The 25,467-nt window shown below is 57.1% G+C and overlaps 1 protein-coding gene across 2 annotated transcripts in view; it reads right to left on the minus strand.

Moving 5' to 3' along the window:
• Window positions 1-25,467, minus strand: part of BMP7 (bone morphogenetic protein 7) — an 89,094-nt gene that overhangs the window by 32,651 nt on the left and 30,976 nt on the right. For both annotated transcript variants that reach the window (XM_045981850.1, XM_045981849.1), the window contains one exon: window positions 23,214-23,403. In XM_045981850.1, the coding sequence (XP_045837806.1) occupies window positions 23,214-23,403 (190 nt within the window). The remainder of the gene's footprint in view (window positions 1-23,213; window positions 23,404-25,467) is intronic.

A 25,467-nucleotide genomic window follows, 5' to 3' on the forward strand; every position in this document is an offset into this window, starting at 1 on the left:
AGCAGAAACTCCAGCCCAAACCAGAACAGCTCCCCCGCTCAGACCGGCTCCCCGGGTCCCGTAGGAAGCGTCCGCGCCACGTCCCAGAAGTCGCAAGCCTGGGTGGTGACTTTGCCGGAAAATGTTACTTGCCGGAAAATGTGACCAGATATCTGGGTAAGCCCTCATGGGCAGTAAAGCAACGAAGAGTACGTTGGGGCTCTCGACCAGCGAACGCCTTGCCAAACGATACTAAACCTTCTTATTACAGGCCGTGCCACTGAGCGCCAGATGGTACCGGCCCGCGTTGACTCATCCCATGAATCAGCGGGAACGCACCAGCTCCCCTCCCCGGGGCCTCAGCCTGCCGCCTGTTCCGGGCCTGCTTGGAAGACGCAGAGCCGCATTCGAAGGCACTGAGGCAGGACACGCCTGGCGAGGCTGTGCTTCTGCACCCAAGGTCCAGGCACAAGGTTGGCCCACAGGAGGAGACAATGTTGGAATGACTCTGCGACCGAGTCTGCAGGGACCGGTGGGAGAGTGGGCTCTTCTAGCGGTCGCCTTAAGCATCTCATGAGAGCACAGTGGTTCTCACACTGGGGAGGACCTCTGAGACGTGTTATTTACCTTGAACACGTTGGCCCCCCTGACCCAGGCCAGGTGCAAGCAGAGGAGGGGAAGGCTCGGGGTGACGGTCCCCCAAGGAGCCCGACGGCACTCCCCCACCCTCAACCCTGCTGGAAATCCAGGTGCTTCCTTCATGTCAATGCTCTGGGAGCCCCAACCGTAAGACGGTTGCTCTCATTTTACAGATGAGGACAGTGGGCTCTAGAGAAGTAAAGCACCACCCACGCTCAGTGACCTTAAAAGGGACAGAACCGGGCGCAGCATTGGAAGTCTGACCCCAGACCGTGAGCACATGAGCCCCGTCCCTTCCTTAACTCACCTCTCACCAAAGGATAAGAGACACGGGAGGTGGCTGGCTTCTGCGTGATGCCTCTTACTCTCACAACATTGTGTGGAGCAGAGAAAATGCTAGAAAGTATGAGATCTGGATGGTGGTGAAGGGAGGAGAGTAGGTTGAGCCAGCAGACTGCTGGGCCTCAGTTTCCTCCTCTGTAAAGTGGGGTTAATGCTGCCTTCTTGAGCAAGTGGGGAGACCCAAGTGAGGACCAGCTTGGCAGCAAATTCTGATGGCTTGTGGGGGTACCCTGCAGTTCCAGGGGGCACGCAGGAAGGAACAGGAGCACGTTCCCTGCTAGATACGGATCCCCCAAATCCACAAGTCGGTAGACTACATATCCATTCAAAGAATGTGCACTTCGTCTCCAAAGTTGATCTGACAGGATGGTCAGAGTCATAGACGTTCTGCAAATGGGGCCACCCACAATTCCTCCCATCTTGGTGCCCACAGGCAGCTCTCCCATAAATCAGTGGGGGCTGCTCCCCACCTCTGAAGTCTGGGCTGACCTTGTAACTTGCTGTGACCAGTAGGGTCCAATGTAGAGAGGCCCTGCTCTGTCCGAGGGTTAGCAGGTCTGTGTTTGCTCTCTGGGACGCTAGCCGTGGATCCCAAAATCGGACGTCTGTGCTGAGAGAGAGACTGCATGGAAGGGGACAGACCACGGGGGAAGAGGGTCTGGAAAAGAGAGAGAAAGAAACCCAGCCAGCCCCCAGCTGAGCTGCCAGCTTCGTCACTGACCGCAGCAGATGCTGTAGAAAGTACAAGAACCTCAATCAGTGTCCTAATTGAGCCTTGCCCAAATTCCTGAACAACAAAATAACTATTGAGTTACAAGGTGTTGTGGGTAGTCTGTCCCTCACAGAGACAGAACCCAAACCATGGTTACACCGTTTATTACTGAAAAACTGAGAACCATCTACTAAGAAACACTAGTAAGACATGGTGGTATGTACAAGCTTCCATACAGATCGACACTTCTTGATGAGGGGGAGATCGGGTGTTGAGCGAAAAGGCGTTATGAAACAGAATGTGTGGCATGTACGTTTCTGGAGAAATACGAAATGCTAAAAAATGGTGAAAAGAAGAAATAGAAAATTGGAGACGCACAACATAACAGAAATGAAAAGTCGTTCTCACTCCCGATCCCCAAACGGTTTTGTACTGTGTTTTTGCCCAAATCGCCAGATTATCAACAGAGAATTCCTGCCTGTACAAATCGGTCATGAAAATGGGAGAGGACGAGGTGGGGAGATCTAGTCCACCATGGCCTCCAACAATGGACACGGCTGATGGGAACAGACGTCTCTATAAAGATACACGAATGGCCATGAAAGGAAGATCAGCATTGTCAGTCACCAGGGAAATGCAACTCAGAACCACAGTCAGATAGCACTTTCTCCCACCGGATGGCTAAAACCAAAACAGACAGTAACAAGTGTTGACGAGATATCCAGTAATTGGATCGCTCATCACTTCTCATGGGACTGGGAAATGCTGCCGCTGCTTTGGACAAGGGTCTGGCAGTTTCCCAAAAGGTGAAACACAGAGCTACGATTTGGGGTAATTTTACCACCCAACAGAAATAAAAAATAGATCCACACAAAATCTGACACACAGATGTTCATAGCATCATTATTCATAATAGTCCTGAAAAGAAGAAACAACTCAAATATCCATGCTCCAATAAATGGATAAACAAAGTATGGTAAATCCACACAATGGGAAATTTTGGACAGTAAGAAGGAATCTTCAAGTGACACCTGGTACTACATGGATAAACGCGGAAATCATTATGCCAAGTACAAGAAAGCAGACACGGGACCGTGTCCGGTGTGAGTCCATTTCTATGAAATGTCCAGAGAAGCAAATTTACAGAGACAGGAAGCTCAGTGGTTGCCAGTGGCTGGGAGGGGAAGCATGGGGGAACGGGGGAGTGCTAACGGGCATGGAGTTTCCTTTTGGGCTAATGAAAACGTGGAATAGGGGTGATGGTCCCATAGCTTGGAACAGACTAAAACCACTGAGCCACTTTACAAAGGTGAACTGTATAATCTGTGAATTGTATCTCAATAAAGCTTTGTTTTTGAAAGGGATAAAGCCAACTGAAGCCTGAAATACAGAACACAGAGCCATTATGCCATGACACGTTGTCCCCTCTGTCCGTGTTCCTCAATAGCGTCTAATTCAGCGGGCACCTGCTGTTTCTGAAAGAAGCAAGATTGACACGGGACAACCTATTCCCACGCTCCCCCAGACCGGCATGATGACCCCGAGGGGAGGGAGGTGGCCCGGCTCTCAGCCCCCTTCCATGGGTGCGGACCACGTGCCTGCTCCTCCAGGCTCGCGGAGGGGCTACAGAGCTGGGACGCAAATGCGGCCTGCCTTGCTTCACCTTCTCCAGCTGCTCCCAATGAAAGCAGCAGCCTCGAGACCCCGAAGGTCAACGGCTCCCTCCTGAAACCGAGCTTGCCCCGAAGCCCTGCTCTCTGTGAGGCGTGAACCGCCGGTGACCCCAACGTCATGGCACGGAGGGGTGTTAATATTTAACCACCAGCCTGGGAACAGGGAGTTGCTGGGGCTGGCGGCCTCCCGCTCCCGGGGACAACCCTGAGAAAGCTGAAAGCTAACCCACAGGGAGAAGCAGGAGGGCGGCCCGCCACCACGAGAGCTGGTTTCCAGCACCTCCCAGCCCACCTCCCCTGGAAAGTTCCACGACGCTGGAAAAGTGGGTATTTTTAAGTCTCGGGCGTGGGAAGGTGGAAAGTCGTCTTTTTTTTTTTTTTTTTTTTTTTTCCGTCTGGCTCCTTACAAATGATTCGGAGACAGATCTCAAGGGCCTTCACCATGACCCACTCCCAGCACAGGATGATCCCACATGAGATGCAGGGAGCCCCTCCCAGACCAGGGCCCCCGGGAGATCAGTGCGCCATTCAAACCAGCCCCAGCTTGGAAGTCTAAGGGTTTCTCTGGGCCGGTGCACCCCAGGCAGGAGCAGGAGCCCCAGGGAACAGAAAACCCAGCCGGGCCCCCCACCCCGTCCCCTGTGCCCATGGCCTCATCACTGGAGACAGCCACCATCCCAGAGCCACGTGGGGATGAAGCCTCCTCCCCCTTCCTGCCAGAGGGTCCCAGCGGTCTGGGGTCTTAAGAGCGGAACAGAGCCTGGGTATCTGTTCCCGCTGGTTCAATTTTCAGCTGGGGAGGCCAGACCTGTGTGTGGGCCACCAGTGGCCACACGTGGACAGCCACTTCTGGGCCTCCGTCTCAGGTGGTATGACGGAAAACAGTGTCTCGCCATTCTAGCCTGAGCCGCGGCTTGACAGTCGCCCCGCACCCCCACCCCACGTCCCTCAGACACAGCCCATCAGCTCTGGGGAGCACCCATGGCGGGGGCTTGGAAGAGCCACACCCAGAGGTACCCAGGACTTCCGCGGGCCTGGCTGGCCGCTAGGGGCCCAGCACCCAACACTGAGGGCTGGGAGCGCTCCTGCCGCCCCGCTTGAGGGAGTGACATTCTCTCACCTAATACTCCTCCCTCCAACGGGACACACAGGGTCGGGACGCCCACTTTATAGGTGAGACAGTGAAGGGGTCGAGAGGTTAAGAAACTGTCCTCAGCCAGGGAGTGGCAGGCCCCAGACAGGAAGCAACATGGAGCCGCCCTTCCTTCCCACTGGAGGGCACAGAGAGAATCCAGGAGGACATGGCTGGCCCCGGGCCAAGTGACCCCCATCCAAGAAAGAGAAATGAATTTCTGACTCTGTGGGCAGAATCACACACACACACCCCGGAAGCCCACATCCTACCCCCAGAACCTGTGACTTGTCGAGTCAAGGGGGCTCTGCTGATGTGATTTAGGGGGCCCCCTTTCGTCACCGGGGTCCCTATAAGGCAAAGAGGGTGACGCGCCAACCAGAGACAGAGGTGTGAGGACAGAAGCAGCATCACAGGGACGTGACTGCTAGCCGGAGGCCGTGAGCCAAGGAATGAGGGTGGCTTCTGGAAGCTGGAAAAGACAAGGCGACAGATTGTCCCCCCTGGAGCGTCCAGAAGGGGCTCAGCCCTAACACCCCTTCAGAGTAATTCAGTGAGATCCGTCTAGAACTTCCAAGCCCCACAGACATAACATGACCAACGAACAGGTGCTGTCTCAGGCCACTACATTTGTGATTTATCACAACAGCCGTAGGAACGAATGGAGTTTCATTCCTGAAACCAACCCCCCGGTCTCAGGTGCTCTGTGAGGAGCCAGACACGGGCTCGGACTCCCGATGAGCCGAACGCATCACCCAGTGAAGGCTGCCAGACCCCGATCAGGGGGCAGGAGGAGAGGAAGGAGTCCCCCAGGGCAGCAGAGGAAGGAAAGCAGCCCAGGGTCTCCTGAGGCAGGTCAGAGGGATGGGCAAGGCTAATGCAGCCAGGAGGGCAGGAAGAGCATTCTAGCCGAGGGAACAGAGCGTGCAGAGCAGGGTGAGAGAGGGGAGGGGAGCCTGCAGCCGAGGGAAGGTTCTGGTCCCAAGAGAACGGGGAAGCCGGGAAGAGTCTCCAGCAGGGGTTACCAGCAGACTCCCCTCCCTCACCCCTGCTCTGACCCTCACCCCCACCCCCGGCTCTCTGGAACACTGCAGGGCTGGACACTTGAAATCTCCGCACACTGTGCACTACCGCGGGGCCTCGAGAACATGCCCCAGAAGACAGAGCAAGAGCGAGTGCGGTGGGGAACCCCCAGCTTTCCCGGGCTGACGTGATGTCACAGGGGGAGCGGGCATGCTGCTGCTCGGTCCAGGATGAGTCAGGCTGGGAAGCCAGCAGCCCCCGTGCACCTGGAGTCGGGCCAGCACGCAGACACCAGGCCCGCAGGGGCGCCGGGAAGGAGATCAAAGGGCCCACGGGGGAAGTCGGGCGTGGCGCGCAGGGAGTGCCCCTCCAGGGCCCCAGGGTGGGGCCGACCCAGCCCAGGTCCCCAGCACCCCACCTGCGGCTCCAGGGAATGCCCTACCCTTCTACCAAGTCACCCAAACAGTCCCTGGCGTCCCCGGGACAGGAAGACGAAGTCGGGGAGGTCCGAGGCTTTTTTTAAACACGCTTTCTTTAGGACTACGCATATCCAGGAAGGCTAAAATTAAGTCATTTGGGAGGAAGGTGGAAAAATACACAAAGAAGCATGGTACCCTCCACCCAGGGCCGGAGCATGAGTCGCCAGCCCACGGTTTCCCCACCCCAGAACCATCTGTCTGTCTTTCTGACCGTCTCTCTCTCCCTCTTCTCTTCCCGCCCCTGCCCCTCGTCTGGGCATTCACGGGACAGTCAACAACACTCCTGTCTACAGTCCAGGAGGCCCATGTTGTTGAAAGTCAGGAAGCAGATCAGCAGCCATTAATGCCGGGGCCTCAGTTTCCCCATCTGCAAGAGGAAGGGTCTGAAATTTACCAAGGTCTCGAAAACTGCCTCCATTAATCGAATACCCAAGAGAGGAAAATGAGATGGTGAAGCATGAAAAGACTCTGTATTCGAATAAGGAAGGAATGCGCCACATCACCCCTCCTTGAGAAATTTCAGAATGTGCATTAGCTCTTTAAAGGCTCTGAGAAGTCCTGCTGCAAAGGAGGTCTACTCTGGCTTTGGGCATGTGATAAAGAGGCTCTCAAACATGTTGTGTCCATGCATCATGGAGGCAGGAAGTGGACAAGGAGGAGCAGAGCTAAAAATAGAAGGTCCCCCCCTATCGGGGATGCAGCAACCAGCAAGAGAAAACAATCAACAGGTCTGAGTGAAGTCCAGAATCCTCTTTGTGAAGAAGCCCCTGGTTGGTCCTTGGGTCACACTTTGGGTGGGCAGGGACATAGGTATTGTAACACAAAGCTTTGGGTCTTAGGAAAGTTAAAGTAAAATCCCAGGGGAGTGACCCTGGGCAAGCCTACTTCTGTCCCTCAGCTTCTTTTATTTATAAAATGGGTAAACTCTGAGGACTGTTCTCAAATGGATTAAACGGGGTGACAGGGTCAGGAGGGCCCAGCCAGTGTCCAAGGCCCGTGGCTCCGGGCTGGAGCAGACCTCAAAGGCAGTGTGAAACTCCCCCTGTCCCCCGATCTGAGCCGCCTCAGCCCCAAAGCAGGGAGCTCACAACTGGGACCCTCACTCAGGATGCAACGATCTTGGAAATGGCCTGGCTCCTGATACTGAGAGGGCCTGCTGATTCCCACGACAGCTGCGAGGCAGGGGCTGTGGCCGTTTCCACGGGTGGGAGGCGATGGTTCAGGGCAGCCAGCACTGGTTCTGGTGGCGGAGGGAGAGCTGCCACCAGGAGGAACCCCGGGGGGCCCCACTCCCCACTTCCTGACCCAACCTCCCCTGTCCCCAGCAACCCGCGAGGCCTTCAGAGCCTCGTTACCTGAGTAGATGACTGCTCTGCCTTCGACCCTTTATTAGCTCTTAGAACAAAAAGCCCAGAGTCCCTAACGTGTTCCCCCTACCTCCCCGACACCCCGTCATCCCACACTCCTCCTGCCCGGCCCCACGGCTCCAGCCTCCCCTGCCTCCCTTCAGGCCCGTCTGGGCGGGGCCTCCGCCTACACAGGCCCCCGCAACACTGTCCCCCGCCCTTGGATCTCCGTCACACCTGCGCCTCCTTCGGCCCCCCGGGGACGCTTCCACCGACACCCCGAGAGGCGCATTGTCATGAGACACGCTCCGAGCCTCTCCTTTCCAGCGCTCGGGCTGGTGTGTGAATTTGTCTGCAGAGTTCTTTGGAGCGTCCTCTTTCCCGACCAGGATTTTGAGCTCCGAGGCCACAAGAACCGGGCCTGCTTTGCCGGCCGCCGGCGTAGCCCGGGCACCGAACACACCGCGTGGCTCTCAGTAGGTCTCGAGTTTCTGTTGAGCGAACGTGCTTGCGCCATCGGCGCGCTTACCAGCCCAGGGGCCGGTTTCTGGGCTCACGTCCTGTCGTCTGTGTTAGCAAAAGAGGAAAAGCAAATGTTTTTCTTTTTCAAGTGACTCTAGTGTTTTCAGCAACGGATTCACCCCCAGTTCCTAGGGCCTCAGGCCACTGCTCTCCCTACCCCACTGCCCATGGGGGGGGTCCCCGGTCCGGCCAACGGTCAGCCCCGGGCCTGCCTGTGCCCTTGGGGGGCTGCCGGATGACCCAAGCAGAGCCCCGGCGGGAAGCTGCCGGGGTGTGAGTTTCATCCCTCCATGCCTGTGCCCCCGTCACCGCCAGCACCCGCTCCTTCATCGGGATGTGTCCGGGGAGCCAGGAGGACCCGGGTGGACAGGAAGCCACAGCGAGGAAGAAAACCAGTGGCCAACTGACTTTTGGCCCCGACTCTTGTTCCCCTTTGCTTCCGATTCCAGGGTTTGGGCCCCCCAGTTGCCAGAAACTGGACCCCTGTCACTCCGTCCAACTGAGGCACAAGCCACACAGACAGCAAAGGACAAGAGGTGAGTCATGCTGGTGACGTCGGTCACCGGCAGGCCTCGGGGCTGGGGGCGGGGGGTGGCCTGCAGAGACACGGGGCCTGCTGGGGAGCGCCGAGGGGCTCCGGAGGCGGCTCTGGAAACCCGCTGCTGGGCGGCTGCGGCCACCTGGCACCGTGGAGGCGGGCGGGGGAGACTCCCCGGCCGGCAGACTCGTCTCCCCAGCCCTTCCCCTGTTGCCCCATTTCCTCCAGCCTCCAGCGCCAGACCAAAATAGACCGAGGTCAAGGCTGCCTGTTCCACGCACACTCAGGGAATAAACAAACCAACACAAACACAGCTTTCATGCTGGTCGTCCTCCCTACCTTTCTTTCTTTTTTTTTTTTTTAAAGAACCACAGGCTGTTTTAAGATTCCAAACCCAGAGGCAGGGAGGTCAAGAGAAGCGGGCAGACACAGGGAAGGGAAGCGAGCCTGGCAGCAGGGTCTGCGGGCAGAAACAGGGATCACGATCGCCAGGCTCGAGGCTTCCAGAAACAAAGGCCAGATGGGAGCGCCTCAGTGCAGAGTGGGACGGGGTGTCTCAGACTTAACTCTGACCACAGATCCTGAAACGGAAGATCGGTGGCCGGGGGGAGGCTGAGGAGGCAGCTCGCCGAGGGCCCCACCGGCCGGACACCCCATCGTATCTTCTGTCATATTTCGGGGACCCTCCCCCAGAGGCAGATCCCGAGTCAAGGACTCAAATGCAAGTAGCCCGAGAGCCCCCCCCCCAGGAACCACCTGGACATGAGCGAGAGCGCGAGGAAGGGATGGAAGAAAGCCCCAACAGGACGCCGTGTGCAGCTGGGGCTCACACCTCTGGGCCCCCAGGACGAGGGTGAACACCACTCCGCATGGTGCTTCTCAAAGTGAGAGGAGAGTGCGGGACTGATCTACCGGTCCCTGACCACCGGCATCGGAGCGCTGCTCCCGGGGGCCTTGGCCCCTCCGTGGGCTGCAGACGTTCCCAGGGTCTGAGAAGACTCTCGGGCAGGAGAGGCCAGCGCCAAGTGGAAGCTTCCAGGTCTGTGGCCACCTCACCGAGGAGGGACGCAGGCTCTGTCCAAGGCCCCAGCTGGCAAGGCCAACGTGATAGGAGTCCTCCCCCCCGAGGTGGCCGGTAGGGGCTGGAGGAGGAAGACAGCGGACAGGACACCCACCCAATACACCCATGACCACGGTGCCAGCGAGCGGAGAAAGTGATGAGGAGGAAGGCGGCAACACCCTTGATTGCCCAGGAAGCAAGACTGCGGGGGTCACCTGTTCTCCTGGAAATTTGGGGTCCGGACATGCACCCCGGGCCCTCTGACAGGAAAGGGATCGAAGCAGGACTCTGTTAGCAAAAGCTTTCCAAGATGAATCCCCATTTCCTTTCCTTTGACAACAGGTTTCTGTGGAGGCTCTTGGTTCTGGCTCTTCCTCCTACCTGACTCCCGAACCACCTGCCCTCCCTCCTCCACGGCCCCCACCTGCGGGCCCAATCCCTGAGCCAAAGGTCGAGTGCAAATCCCCAAGGGGAAAAAAGACGTCTGCTTTTGGACCAAGGTATCATCTTTAAAGAGCCTTAATACAGTCCTAAAGAAGAGTCAGTGGCGAAAGAAGTCCTATTCCTTAAAAGGCTCTTACAATCCGGTCTTCGCTCAAGAAGCAAAACCGTCTGCTCTGAGCCGGGCAGTGGAGGGACGGTGGTTGAAAGCCCCAAAGGTTACGGGTGCTCCAGGCTGAGGACCTAGTGATCTTGACTCCCAGCTGCCCGGCTTCAAAAGACAGCGAGACCGCACCGTGATGGGGGAGTTGAGCTTGGTTTTATTTTATTTTATTTTTTAAAGATTTTATTTATTTATTTGACAGAGAGAGATCACAAGTAGGCAAGAGGCAGGCAGAGAGAGTGAGAGGGAAGCAGGCTCCCTGCTGAGCAGAGAGCCCGATGCGGGACTCGATCCCAGGACCCTGAGATCATGACCTGAGCCGAAGGCAGTGGCTTAAACCACTGAGCCACCCAGGCGCCCCTTGATCTTCGTTTTAAAGCAGGCTGTGCCATGGGGACAGCCGGCTGGCCCACTCAGGAGGAGCGCGATGCTCTCGATCTCAGGTTCATGAGCGTGAGCAGCACTCCAGGTGTAGCGATGACTGAAATAAATAAATACACTTAAAAAATAAAATACAAAGAAAACAGAAAAATGACAAAAACGGTCAGATTAAAAAGACTATAGGTAGGGTTGAGACAGACCGGCAGTAGTGGGAAAGGGTTATGCACACACACTCTTCGAAAAGCTGGTCATCGGAAATGGGCAAAGTCCAAGAAACTCATAGGAGGAAGTGCCTAAGGAGAGAGGACGAAGAAATGTCAGGTCGGGGGGGGGGGGGGGGGGGGGGGGATCCTGCAAGAGAAGACAGGCCGTGAGGATGAAAACAAAAGGAATCTGGATAAATGACTGGCCTCAGTTAACGGTAACAATGCATCCGCATATGGGTTCTTTTTTTTTTTTTTTTTTTTGACAGAGAGAAACACAGCAAGAGAGGGAACACAAGATGGGTAGTGGGAGAGGGAGAAGCAGGCTTCCTGCTGAGCAGGGAGCCTGATGCGGGGCTCGATCCCAGGACCCTGGGATCATGACCTGAGCCGAAGGCAGACGCTTAACCGACTGAGCCCCGCAGGTGCTCCAACGTGGGTTTATTTTTTTACAGCAAATGCACCATACTAATGTCATAGGCTAGTGGGGGAATCCAGCTACAGTGCATATTGGAGTTCTCTGTACCCAATTTTTCCATGTCTAAAACTTCTAAAAAAAATAGTCTAAGAAGAAAAAGTAAATTCTATTTTTTTCAAAAAGCTGGTTTGGGGGTACAGGTGTGGGAACTAAATTAGAGTAGACCGGACAGACAGGGAGATGGGATGAGAAAAGCAGGGGCTGGAAAACAAGAGGTTTCCAGAGCAACGGGGTAGGCAAACGCCAACCTGGTCATACCAGAGGGCGTGTGTGTGCGCGTATGTGTGCGCAGGCATCAGTGTGTACCAGTGTGTACGTCTGTGTGTTTCGTGTGTCTGTGTGCATGCGTGTATGCCTTTGTGGATGGGCGTGCCTGTGTGTGTCCGTGTGTGTGCACGTGTCTGTGTGTGTGTGTCCAAGTGTCTGTGTACAGGAGGCAGCTGGAAATGAGGCGGGAGCGGGGCTGTGGAAGGCACGCCCCCCCCTGGAAATGAGGCGGGAGCAGGGCTGTGGAAGGCACGCCCCCCCCCCCCCCCCCCCGCAGTACTTCAAGGTAGAGCTGCAGGGTGTACGCAGGTGAATACCGCTACCCGCAGACATCGGCGCCCGGAGAGTCGCAGGGCCCGCTCCACGGGAGGGGACCTGTGCCATCACTCAGGGGCCCCCCCACAGAAGGACTCTCCATGGTTTAATGCTCTGCCACCACTGGCTTGAAATCCAAGGTACATTCTTAGCAAGTAGACCCACATTTTCACTTTGTTCTGGGTCTCACAAATGATGCGGCCCGTCCTAGTGCTTGTTTTGAACCATCAAATCGTAACGGCCGCTTCCAGTACAATTCCAACTATGGACACTCTGGAAAAGGCAAAATTATAAAGACAATTAAAGAAAAACAGGAGTCGTCAGGGTTCGGGGGAGGGGAGGGTTGAACAGGCAGAGCTCAGAGGACTGTTGGGGCCATGAAAATACTCAGGATGACATCATAATGGTGGACACAAGTCATTATACATTTATCAAAGCCCAGAGAATGGATACCACCAAGAGGGAACCCTAGTGTGGACTACAGGCTTGGGGAGATGATGACATGTCCATGTGGTTCCCCCATGTAACAGTGGTCCACTCTGGCTGCGGATGTTGACATGTGTAGGGCGAGGGGGTTTAAGAGGAAACCTCTGTACCTAAAATGTCTCTAAAATAAGATTAAAAAGGGCGTCTGTGTGGCTCAGTGGGTTAAAGCCTCTGCCTTCAGCTCAGGTCATGATCCCAGGGTCCCGAGATCGAGTCCCGCATCAGGCTCTCTGCTCGGCGAGGAGCCTGCTTCCTCCTCCCTCTCTCTGCCCGCTGCTCTGCCTACTTGTGATCTGTCTCTGTCAAATAAATAAATAAATAAAATTTAAAAAATAAAATAAGATTAAAAAAATAAAAAGAATACACACGAAGACTTCTAGTCTCAACACCCGTCCTGCTGGGGTTAGAAATGAGAATTTCTGGGGGGGGGTTTCTCTCTCTGTTTTTTAAAGATTTATTTATTTATTCGAGAGAGGGAGAGTGCAAGAGTGAGTGGCCGGAGGGGCAGAGGGAGAGAAAGAGAGAGAGAATCCTGAAGCAGGCTCCTCCCCGAGCAGGGAGCCGGATGTGGGCTCGATCCCAGGACTGTGAGATCGTGACCTGAGCCGAAGGCAGACACTCGACCAACTAAGCCTCTGCCAGGCGCCCCTCTACGTTTCTCTTTAAACCTGCTCCCATGTGGTTCCAATGACAACTCAGTTTGGGCCTTACAATCCCAGACCATGGGACCCGTAGAAGCCCGTGAGCAGGTGTGTAACAGGCGCGGAGCAGTATTTCGGGAGTGGAGAGCGGTCAAGGTGAACAGGAAGGTCAGAGGAAGACAGGGATGGGGTAGAACGTCCTATGCCGAGCATGCGGCAGAGCCAGCAGCACCCCCGCGGCCTGTCCAGAACCCCAGCGTCTTAGACCCTCCTACGTGGCTCCGCGGCCCCCAGGGAGCTTCCCTCCCAGATGCCAGCACCCACTCCGCCCATCAGCATCCAGACTGGAAGTGCCTGGGGACTGCCATCCCCTCCTCCACGCCGGTGCTTCTTAATCAGGGGGCGTCCTGCTCCCGGGGGACATGTGACAACACCTGGAGATCGTTTATGTTGTTGCCGCTTGGGGGTGACATCTCACGGGTACAAGCCGGGGACGCTGCTGACCACCCTGCAATGCCCAGGAAGGCCCGGCTCATGCAGGGGTCCTCGGGGACACCACGGCATGTCAGTGCTGCCAAGCCTGAGAGACCCAGCCTCCAGCCCTACTGACAGAGGTGGCCAGCCCCTTGAGCCCTGACGGGGGGTAAGGGGTGCGACTCTGACTCCCAAAGCCCCTGCAGGAGGAGGGAGCCGAAGTCACCCTCCTGAGACTCTAGGTGGCCTGGCTGCCTGCCTTTGCCCACCTGCTTCCCAGTGCTCCTTCCTTTGCTGGAAACATTTTCTAATTACTCACTCGCACATATAATCCTCGTCTTGGGCAAGCTTCCAGGAAAGCTGACCTGAGACCAGTGGTCAGCAGGCTTCGCTCCACCGCAACTCGCTCAGCCAGCAGCAGCTGCCTCTCCTCTCTGCCTGGGGTCCCGCTGAGGATCAGGCAGGAGGGAGCTCCGTGATCCATTAGCAATGCCTGCCTTGGATCCCGGAGGGGGCATGCCGGCCAGGTTGGCTTTCCTTCCTCCATTCCAGGAGTGGGAAAATGGAATGCCCTGGGCATTGCGAGGGGCTGGGGGGTTTGGGAGAAGAAAATGGTGCTGACAGGCTAGCAGGAAGACAAAGGAAGGAAGAACCCGTGTTTGCAAGAACCTTGGGCACTTGCCCAGACGCCTATTTCCACCATGAACTTGAAACAACCAAGGACTTCCCTGAGCATGGCTGATTCCTTCAAAACATCATCTTCTGGGTAAGCCTGCCTTCCCCATTCCCACTGAGTTCATATTTGAGCAGGCCCTTTTCTTCCCAGCTACAGATGACCGCTCATGACCAAATTGAAAAATATTAATTCTCTTTGTCTCCTGCCAAAAAGGCTAAAGCAATTACAGGCCCTGATATGAAACACAGATGTTAATACATTTGGAAAAACAGGCTCCTCTAGGCAAGCAGAGGTCCAAGTATGAAGTGCTTTTGGAATTAACGTGCCGGATCAAGTTATACAGACAGCCCCCGATGCGAAAGCCATTCTCCCGAAATTCATTCCAGTGCGGGAAACCCAGGCCCACGGCACACAGGCCGACATTTCCCCTATTCGCAGACGAGAGCCAATCCACCGTGGGTACCCCCTGGCACACAGCTCTAAATAATACAATTATAATCATCACAGGGAAACCACCCTAAGATCGAAAAGTATTATAATTACGGGCAATTTTCACTTTTTTGGAAATTGGGCTCAAATGCTGAAGAAAGACTGCAAACAAGGCCTTCTCAAGTTTCAGCCCTGGAAGACAGAACTCGCTGGAAGGTTTACCGGGACGGACCAGTCCGAGGCTGGAGGAGCTGGGAGGAGCTGGGAGGGCGCAAGGCCAGCGTGGGGCTCCTCGGCCAGCACTTAGACAACTGGGCTGCCCCTGGCGTCTTCATGCCAGGCCCTGGCTCGGAGCTGGGGATACCTGCAGGCAGGAGGCGGCCATGGTCCCACAATTCAGAAAGTCCACACCCTGGGAGAAGGCTACACACGTTTTCCTCCGGTCACACACACACACATACACACACACACATACACAGGGTTTCCAGAGCACCTGCTGTGTCCCAGGCTCCTGGTCCAAAAAATAGGACAATGGGGAATACAGCCAGCACCCACCCTCACGAGACACCTGTCCTTGCTCAGCCCCTGGGCAACTGTCAGGCTCTGATCTTTGGGGGAGGCTCCCCCAGGGTCCCCAATCCACCCAGCTTCCAAGTGGTGGAATGGGGGCGGATCCAGGTGTCTCCAAAGCCCCCAGTCTTTCCCTCTTCATTATGCAGGATTGTGGAACACGCGAGCCAGGTCTTTTGTCTTCCCTGCCTCAGTTTCCTTTCCCCCGCCATTTCCTGATTCCTGGGATTGCTGTAAGGGCAAAGGAAGAAAAACAGATCGGACAGGAGAGAGACGCAAGCTTCCTTTCCTTAATCCCTAACCTGGCACTGTGCCTCAGTTTCCCTGTCTGTGAAATGCGATGGGTAGTGGTACGTCCCTGGGGAGGGGGCTGTGATGGGAAGGACTACAGAGGGCTGCACCGCGACGATGCAAGGCAACTGGCTCTGTCATTGCTGTTGCAGAAGGCTGGTCTCTCCTCTCCATTCACAGAGGTGTCCTCAAGAAGGGTGGGGCAGAGGTCACGCACTGCGAAATGGAAGGCATCAGCCAAATGGATGCAGATGGACAAGCAGCAGTCCTCACCCACAGGCAGGTCTGCAAGGGGACCACTTCATGGGGGGACATTTGTTCCCCTTGACCTTAGCTGTCAGGCGTGAAACCCGCCTGGAGCGATCAGAAGGGGGCAAAGGCGGAGGCGTGCCCCGTGGTGGAATCATTTGTGTCCTCTTGCAGAAAGACGGCTGGACCCAGCCAATCACCTCGGGAACCCTACTTGCCACTCAGCTGCACGGTGCGCAGTCCTCGAGGCCCTGGGAGGGGAGCGGGACAGAAATCTGTGCCCCCACGGCATGGATGAAGGGACTCATCCAAGGTCCCACAGATCCTCAAAGGAACAGGCAGGGTAGGGAGTAAATCCACTCAGAGCAGCCTCAAAAAATATCAGTGTCAAGGTGACACCAGGACCAGCCACATCAGAATTGTCCAGGCGGGCCCCCAGCACCCCAGCTGGCACGTTATTACCTGGTTTTGCATTCCACCTTAGTGTGTGACCTCGGGAGGGTCATCTAACACTCTGTGCCCCAACGGTCTCATCCACAAAATGGGAGAACACGGACTTCTCGAGGTCATCAGGAGGAGGGAGGGAGGACGCGGGCCCTGGCTTGCTAAGCACTGACCCAGTCAGTCACAGGCACGGAACCTGTCATCACTGATTCCCCACCAACCTGACTCTCCCCACAAAGCCAGGCTTGGGATGAATGATGGAAGGAAACAAAAGCACAAAGATCAGAAAAACCACCAAGGCCCACCAGTCAGCCACAGCCTGCAGGACCAGAAGCCAGTGGTGCTAACTGGACACAGTCTCTGCCCAGCACGTTGTCCCTACATGCAGGCCTCTTCCAGAGTGATCCTTATGGACGCGGGAGGGGACCCCAAGGGGAACCAAGAGGCATCAGGGGCCTCTGTTCCTGTCCAAGCAGCTCCGAGCTGGGATTTGACAATGGTGCTGAGAAACATGCCAATGGGTCCTTGACCAGACCGCCCAGGCCCTGCTCTCCCCTGACCTTCCAGAACGTCTGGTGGTGCCCTGGCGGCTAGCCAGTGGCTCCTTTCCTGCCTTTTGAAAAGGCTATAGGGAGCTGAATTGGCCACTCCTGAGAAAGCAGCTCAAAATCAGAGCTCCCGCCCTGGGGCTGAGGTGTAGCGGCGAGACGTGCAAGCCAGGAGACGGGGAACCAGGCACGTAGGCCTTCAGGAGCAGCAGAAAACTGCTTCTGGAAGCTTCCGGAAGCCTCTGGAGCCAGAGCCCGAGGGGATCCCCACCCTCAGCCAGCCCTTTCCCTGTGCACTGAGACTGTCAGTCAGGGTCAGGACCACACTTCAGGCTTGGTCCTATGGAGAAAAACAGTCATCTTTGAGAAACCAGGCTAAAGGGAACACAGGAATCTGTCTGTCCCCTTCCGTCTCTCAGGCAGAGAAGATGGCTCACAGATGAGAGAGAAGAGAGCTCTTGGTCACCTGTCCGCAGCCCACAAGCTATACAAAAATGCCCAGCCCCACCCCCAAGACTCTGACTTCTCAGGAGTTAAAAAAAACCTCCCCCTCCCCGCAGTGATTCTCGACCACAGCCAAGGGTGAGAACCAGAGCTGGGGAATCACAATCACCGTGTGAGGCCCAGGTGAGGAAATCAGGACACTCGAGAAGCACCACGGTGCTGCCATAGCCAAAGACGCGAGTCCCGGAACCCCAGAGACCCGAGTTCAAGTCCCAACTCTGTCACCTTCTAGCTGTGCGAGCCCAGGTAAGTTACTCCCTCTCCCTGAGCCAGTCTCTGGCTGGGGACTTTCTCTGGAAAATGGGGATACCAAGTTTTCCAAGGATCCTTTCCAAGGTACGTAAGGAAGCAGAAGCGGCCGGCACAGTCACTTCCAGAAGCACCAAATGATGGCAAGCCTAGAGCAGGGGGTGGGGAGGTGCTCCGGTGCGTGACCGGGTCCTCTGCCCAGACATGCTCACGGTGATTAAAGTCGGGAAAAGAGTCAGTCCTGCTACCAAGTCCTTAACCTTTATGTAGCACGGAGGGAGACTGGCGAAGGGCCCAGAGAGCTGTGCCCCGGAGCTGTCAGTGCTCTCCCACGAGGACCAGCTCTGCACCCAGCCCCCAGGCACCTTCAACCCCCACCGCCGTTTCCCTGGATGGACATCACGAGGGCCTCCCCTGGGAGCTTGCCAGAATGCAGAAGCTCATCCACACACACACACACACCCTTCCCCGCCCCAAAGAAGGTGAACTTGACTGCATTTTCACCAGATCTCCAGGAGCCCTGTCAGCAAACTGATTAAGGACAAGGAAGCTGCTGGGCTTTCTTCTCGAGAGGGAGGGGTCAGAGCTGTGGCAGGTGTGAGGGTTCTGGGGGTGCTGAGGACACTGCCAAGAAGCCCCACGACGCTCCCTCCATGAGAGGAGCCGGGAGCGCTGGGGGATCCCGGGGAAGGCCACTGGGTATGACAGAGCCCCCCCACCTCTGGGTCCCAACAACAAAGGGTCACATGCTTGCCTCCTCCCTCTCCTCGCCTGCCGGCTGCCCTGGCAAACGGCCCCTTGGCCCCCACTCCAGCCCGTCACCGGGACAGCTCCTTCTTCCTCAGTGACTCGGGCTGCGGCTGAGCCAACCTTGGCCCCGGAGACCACTCTGAGGTCACCCTCCTGGCAACCAAAGTCCCTGAGACTGACCGAGGGACACTTTTCATCCAGCTGCCAATATCATCTCGACCTTGGCAGTGACTGACACCCTCTGACGAGGTTCTGCTGTCCTAGCAGGCCCGGGTGTCCCCTCCGGGGGTTTCTCATAGAGCACCTGCGTCCCCCACAGATGGGGCTGCCCTGGGGAAGCAAGCTTGGACCCTATGGTGGGGGGGGGGGGGTGAGGATGGAAATGCCAAGTCCAGCCCAGAATGAAACTGGTTAACTAATGCGACCCCCTGTAAGCCAGGCCCAAGCCGGTCCAGCCCGAGTCCTGGGGTTCAGAAGAGGAGGGAAGGCTCTGACCCCTTGCCCCCCTCAAGCACTACTCCCCCAGCAAGGCCAGTGGAGCGAAGGCCCCCATCCCTAGACCTGCCCCACAGCCCCACTCACCCGACAGCCCGTCGAGGGCGGCTCCAGCGGCCTTCCCCGGCCTCCCCAGCTGTCCGGGCCAACACTGCGAGCAAGGCCCGAGGGCTGTGCAAGGCCTCCAGCTCGGCTCATTATCGGAATTTAATCTGGATTCCGAGAGATCAAGAGGACTTGGTGGGAAGTGGTTGCCACGAGGGGAGAGGTGCTGAGGCTAAACCAAAGCCGGCTAATCCCCAGCACTGCGGAGCTTTCCTGGAGCTCAGGCAGAGGCTCGCCAGCGAGCCAGATGTCCCGGCCCCACACAGCTGGGCGGCTGACGGCAGCAAGACCCCAGACCCTGCGGCAGAGGGAGAAGGCTGGCCACGCAGCAGGGTGGCAACGACAGGATCTGGGCTCCTCGGGGGATCAGATCAGCCACAGGCCTTCAGCCTAAAGAAGATACGTGTCCCTCCCCCGGCCCCCAGAGCTGGGGAAACGCTAACAAGGGTCCCACCTCCCCACAAGCTTAGGCCTGCGTCCCACCGGAGACTGCAAAATGAGGCATTCGGCAGAGATGGGCAGGTGGGGGGGGGAGCACCGTTGCAGCCAAATCTTGGGTCCCCCCACCCCCATTTTCCTTTGAAGACCCCTGCATTCCCTGAGATGACGGGGCTCATGGTGAAGACGGCGGTGATGTAGGTCATGGTGGGCGGTCATGGTGGTACTGGTAACCTTGAACCTTTCCTGGGCACCCTCTGTGTTCTAAGGAAGCCCTGGGGGGTAGATGGCGTTATCATCCCCATCGTACAGAGAGGAGGAGCCTGAGGCTCCCAGGTCTTTGCTTCCCGAGGCCACGCTGGTATGTCGTGTCGGGATTTGAATCCACACCCTCAAGAGCCGGGTGACCCAGCCGGGGAATTACACAATACAATCATATGGCTTCTGGATTAAAAAAACACAACAACCCACCCAGAAAACACATATAAGTAATTCAAAAAAAAATTTTTAACCTTTTAACTTCTGGAGAATAAAGGACTTGCTGCCTTCTTTCAGGGACAGAAAGGAAACTTAGAAACCGAAAGGCAGCAGCCCCTTCCCCTCCCTCCGCTGCCTGCCTCTTTCCTACTTTGCACTTGCCAGGTCATCTCCTCGGCCGAGAAGCTCCTGGAGGGCAGGGGCGTGGGTCTGGTTACTCTGGTGCCCCGCACACAGCAGGTGATCAGACATTTGCTAACGAGGGACCTGGTCTCCCAGCAAACCAAATGCCCCCAGAGTCAGGAACGCAAAGCGAGACTGGCAGCCCCCAGAGGTGGCCTGGGGCTAAGCTGCTCACAGGGGCACCGCACGATGCCCACCCTCGCCACCTGCCAGCGAGCCGCAGACAGCCGTCCCGCCCGCCCCTCTTCCAACCACAGTGACTCAGGCCTTCTCCACTCCCCGACGGCCTCTGGATCCACCCCACGGAACTAAGACAGGGTCGAGGAGGCAGCAGCCTCAAACCGTGACGGGACACGTGACCACGAGGCCAGCAGGCTGACACAGGCAGAAAGACAAGCAGCCGCTGGCAGCCTGATGGGGAAGCCAAGGCTCGTGTTTCATTGAGCAAGGACAGAGTGGCTCGCCCCATCTGGGTATTATCACGTCCCTCTGTCCTCCCGACAACCCGTGCTTGTCCCCCACCTTAGGGCCACGGCTTTTGCCGTTCCCTTGCCACTCGCCCTATTCCAGCCCACGGCCCATTGCCAGAGCTTTCTTGTCATTCCGACACCGCAGCTCAGCACGGCCACGGCCATCCATGACCACTTGATCACTTTAGGAGGCCAGCTTGTCTGCGCCCTTGCTTGCCGGTTTCCTGCCCATCTCCCCCAGCCTGTGCCGTGGGTTGGAGTCCACCCCCTAAAAAGATATGCTCGAGTCCCACCCCAGGTACCTGTGAATGTGACCGTATTTGGAAAGAGGGTCTCTGCAGATTAATTCACTCGCTTAAGTAAGGTGAGGTCGCAAGGGAGCAGGGAGGGCCCCTCGGTCGAGATGGCCGGTTTCCTTCCAAGAGGAGAGAGGCACCAGGAGAAAGTCCCACGACGGTGCAAAGCCACGTGGAAAGAAAGCGGAGAGGGGACAGACAGCGGCAGCTAGAAGCCAAGAGCGCTGACAATGGACAGACAGGCCTGGAAGCTGGAAGAGGCAGGAAGGAACCCACCGCTGCCCTTCAAAGGTTTCAGAGGCGGCCGACACCTTGACTTCCAACTCTGAGCCCCCAGAACCCTGCGAGAGCCCATTTCCATTGTTTTAAGCCACACACCTCGTGGGACTTTGGGAGCACAGCCCCAGAAAACCAGTCCTCTCCTCAGCCACCAATGCAGACGGGGCCCCCGTCCCCAGAGACCAGCTCCAAAGCCAGTGCCTGGCCTGTGGGTGCTGGGGGCGGGGGGAGGCGAAACACACCCCTGGGCTCGCACGTCTCTCTCCAAGTGCGGCGGCCTCGGACCCCCACAAACGAGGTCCCCTGCCTGTCACACCAGGCTTGCCCGCCTCAGGGCCCAGTGGGTGGCGACGCCCCTCACGGGAAGCAGCAGCATCCCAGCCAACCCTGGGGACACTGCAGCGGCCAGGGAGGGCAAAGGCCTTCCTGCTCGGCATCTCAGGAAACTCGGAGAAAGGGCGGCCCAGGTGACACCAGCCAACCCGTGCATTCCCTTCAGCCAAACCCACTCGGAGCAGCCATTCCTGAGGTGAAGCCTCTTGGGGGACGCTCCTGAGGCAGGTGTGGGGAGCCTGCCGGGGGCGGGGGGGGGTGCGGCCCGACGTTCACACGAGTGGGCCGATCGAGTGCTGGTGACAAATGGCCGGTGGTACCTGCGTCCTCGCCCGCCTTCAGGAGTCAAACATATGTTTTTGTTTAGGAGTCCTGGGGGGGTCTGTCAGGGTCCGGAGCAAACGTGTGTCACCCCCAAAATGAACTCCGTCCTTCTTCCTACATTCGGTCTGAGGGGCGGGGCCCCGATGTCGGGGTTCACCGGGGGACCGGAGCACCTATCGTAGGATTCGGAGGTGCCTCCCACGACCGCCTGCCGCCTCCCCCACAGCACACCCTCCTTCTGGGACCCTCCCCTCCAGGAGCGTCTGCTGGCCTCCCTGTAGGGCGAGTGGGGCCATGCACACAAGTGGGGGCCCTCAGTGCAGACTTCGTCCCGCCCATCGGACTGACAAAGACCAAAACAGCTCGATCAGAGACGATGTTGTGAGCACACAGGAGACCGGCCTCCCCCTAGCTTGTTGCTATAAACGGACACAACCTCCGAGGACAGCCGTCCAGCAAAATCGAGGTTACCAACGTGTGCACCCTCGGACCCCACGGTTCTATCTCCGGGGCTGTAGCTGACGGACACGCGCCGGTGTGAAATAATGTTGTCCACAAAAATAACGTGCCTCCCTCCTGTCACACGGAAACAGGGAGAACCCGCCAGGGTGGAGAACCTCAAGGAACGGGGAGCAGAGGTGGCCTGGGGGTGGGGGGCACCGGGGCCCAGAGCTGGGATGGAGCCTTCCTGGTCACTGTAGCTGCTGTTCTCTTGTCCATGTGACAACGTGACGGTCTTACCTACGCAAAAGTCTCTTTTCAAAAGAACTACTTTTTGTACGCCCAGGTTCAAGTCCTAATTTGGCCACTGTCTCCCTGGGTGGGGGCAGGCACATGATTCAACCTCAGCTTTCAGCTCCTAACGCTCCCCTAACGCTCCCCGCGTCCCAGAGGAGCGGCCGCCCCACAGGGCTGTGGGAATACAAACCAGGTAACAAATGCAAAACAGTGGAAACCCTTAGAAAGAAAGGCTTGGTCGTCTTAGTCTTTAAGAAGATGACCCGTGAAGGCGGTGGTGACGTCTCCTCTGTCCCCAGGGTAGTAACGGGTCCCCATTCCCGCTCCAAATGCTGGGACTGTCCATCAGGAGGCGCCCACAGCACCTTCCCACCATTCCTTACTGGGGAATGGCATCCAGCCATGACAGAAGTCCACTAGCCTGAACCCACCAACGAGCCAGCCCCTGGGCAGCACCACTGGGGTGGGGCGGGTCACAGTCACCTCTGGAAGGACCGATGTGCTCACTCCATGCTCTGGCCCATCTCTGAGCCTCCTGACCTCTCAGGAGACCTCGAAACCAAAGGGTCTCCAGACAGTCAAGTCTTTCAACCCAAGATCTGGGTTCCTGACCTCGTGATTCTTAGAAGGCCGAGTTCTCTCTCTGCCTGTTTATTTCTAGGTTGGGGTTTTGATCCCATTTTCTTGGCCGCCTTCACTGGTTGTCTGAGGTCATGTGCTGGGCTTCACGGTGAGCAAGGGGAGATAGACCCTCAAAAAATACTTCTTCCTCTTCCCTATCCCCATCCCCTCTGTGCCCCTGAACCAGACCACCCACAATATGCCCATGGGCTCACCTGGCCATCCCCCATTCCTAACTCGATTTGCTGATGTGGACAGTTTAAAGAAGCAGCCCAGCCCGCAGCATAAACTTTCTTGATGAAAAAGGTGCAGTGTAGGGCCTGGACGTGGTTGGCAGCCCGGGACATAAGTGGCCCGACCGCCCCGGCCCCAGCCGGGCCACCAACCCCTTCCTCCTCTGCCGCTGAGGGCAGCTCGGCACCCCTCCCCGGCACCGGTCCCAGCACCCACCTGCCCAAGTGCTCCTGCAGCACCTGGTAAACGCTGATCCGGAACGTCTCGTTGTCAAAGCGCTCCCGAATGTAGTCCTTGTAGATCCGGAATTCGGCTGCGGTCACAGCCTCCCCTTCCGGGATCTTGGAAAGATCAAACCGGAACTCGCGATGGTGGTAGCGTGGGTAGAACTCTTTGTCGTGCTCCACTGGAGGGAGGAAGCACACACCGCACCGACGGCTCATTAGTTCCCGGCTCTCACTCTCCCGCCGCAGAGTCCAAGCCCGCCCGCGGCCGGACCCCCCTGGCGCTCACTGCCCCTTCCACGCTGCCCTGCGGAAGCCTGGAGAGGCACAGCCTTGGCCCTATGATCCCCTTGAACGAGAGCAGTGACTCGGCATCAACCCGCTGGGAAGAGTGGGGCACCGGCCCAGCCATCCCAGAGGCCCTGGACACACTCTGGTTCGTGGGCCTGGGTTCAAATCCAGGGTCAGCCACTAACTGGCAGGCCTGCACAAGGCACCGCTAATCTCTCCGGACCTCCATTTCCTTATCTAAAAATGAGGATCATTATCCTGCGTGGGTTGTTGGGAGAGCTAAGAAACCTAACATCAGCAGCTTAGCCTCTGGGAGGGCTTGACAACAGTGAGCTATGACGAGTGTAGACAGACCTCATTCTGCCTGTCATGGGGTCCCTGAGGCCCAGTGGTGTTCAGCCCCAGCAGCACGTGGGAATCACCACGGGGGCTGTGGGAAAACGCTGACGCCCTGTCCCAGGGGTGCGCTGGTCAATATTGAGGAACTGGGTCTCTGGGACCTTATCGGTCGTGTCTGTCAGTTTCCACCTCGGCCGATTTCGAGCTCCTGAAGTGAAATCACTGAAGATGGGGGTAGGAGGTCGACATGGTGGGCTCCAGCCCCCCACTGTGCTCACCCCCCATCTGAGCCAACTGACTTCAGTACCTTCGGGGAGAGGGCCCAGAAACCCATACTTCTTAAAGCACCCCAGATGTTTCTAACAACCGCCAGAGTTTCCAACCGCGGCCTTAGGCTAAACGCAGAAAGAGGGGCAAACGGCAAGGTCGGGGGTGTGGCTTTTTAAAATGACTGGATAAAACAAGGCAAAGGCCTCAACTCTTCTCCTTTACACCGGCAGTGAGACCAGACTGAGAGATTATGCCCATTTCATCGGTAATAAATGTTAATGGATGTAAGCCCAAAAAGAGTGTTTCTGGAAAGGGCCTGGGATTCCCGAGGTTCATGTATCCTCTGGTCCAAAACGGAGCAGGGACGAAGCTGGGAATCAAGGGCTGGAGAGACGCAGAACAGCCAAGTTCAAGCAAGTGTGTGATACCCGCAGATCCCTTCCCTCTCTCCCGGGAGACACGGCCCCATCTCTGCTTCCTGCCTGCGGGGCGGGGGACGACCAGGGATATGAGAAACAGAGGAGAAATGTGCCCAGCTTCACCTCTGGCTTCAGCTTCCTAACCCCTAGAGGCTCTCAGGCCGGGTCAGGGCTGCCCAGCTGCAGGCAGGGCAGGAACGCCTTTGAGGCAAAGGGTTCCCAACACCGGCAGCCCAACGGCCCTTCCTACAGACCTTCATTTAAAAATAACAACAACAAAACTGTTATTAACCTTAGTAATAGTTCTAAAAGATACTGGGACGGGGGCTGGGGTAGTGACGGATTATCCACTCATCAGGCTGTTTGCTGTTGGGCAGAGGGGGCAGGTGAAGTCTTCAAGGCCAGGGGACTCTGGCTGCGCACAGCAGTGACTCTGCCTCCGGGGAGATCCCAGGAAGGTGACCTCTGGACTTCAGCTGCGGGAATCTTGGGCCACATGTGGAGAGCTGGCCACAGGAATGACTTCTCCAGAAAACATCCCGTGGTCACTGAAGACCTCACCTGTCCTCCTCACTTGCTCTGTCCTTGACCCCCATCCGGAGCACTTGCCTCCTGACCCAGTCTCAGGGAAAGACTAGGTTGGAGGACAAAGAATGCAGATGGGGGCTTCCCCCAGCTTTGATTTATGCAGAAAGCGGGTGGGGGAGGGGTCTTTGTGGCAGCCTCTAGGAAGTGCAGCCCACCGTGGGGGTCAAGTGAGGTCAGGAGGGGACCTCAGAGTGAGGGAGCAGAGCAAAGGTCAGTCACTGTGTTAACACCCGGGGCCAGGCCTCTGTCATCCTTCTCACTCAACCTTCAGGTCACCCTAGGAGGCGAGCGCAATGCCACGTTGGTAGGGGACGTACCTAAGAGCCAAGAGGGGCTGAC

The sequence above is a fragment of the Meles meles genome, chromosome 16 (assembly GCF_922984935.1).
Source record: "Meles meles chromosome 16, mMelMel3.1 paternal haplotype, whole genome shotgun sequence".
NCBI lineage: Eukaryota > Metazoa > Chordata > Mammalia > Carnivora > Mustelidae > Meles > Meles meles.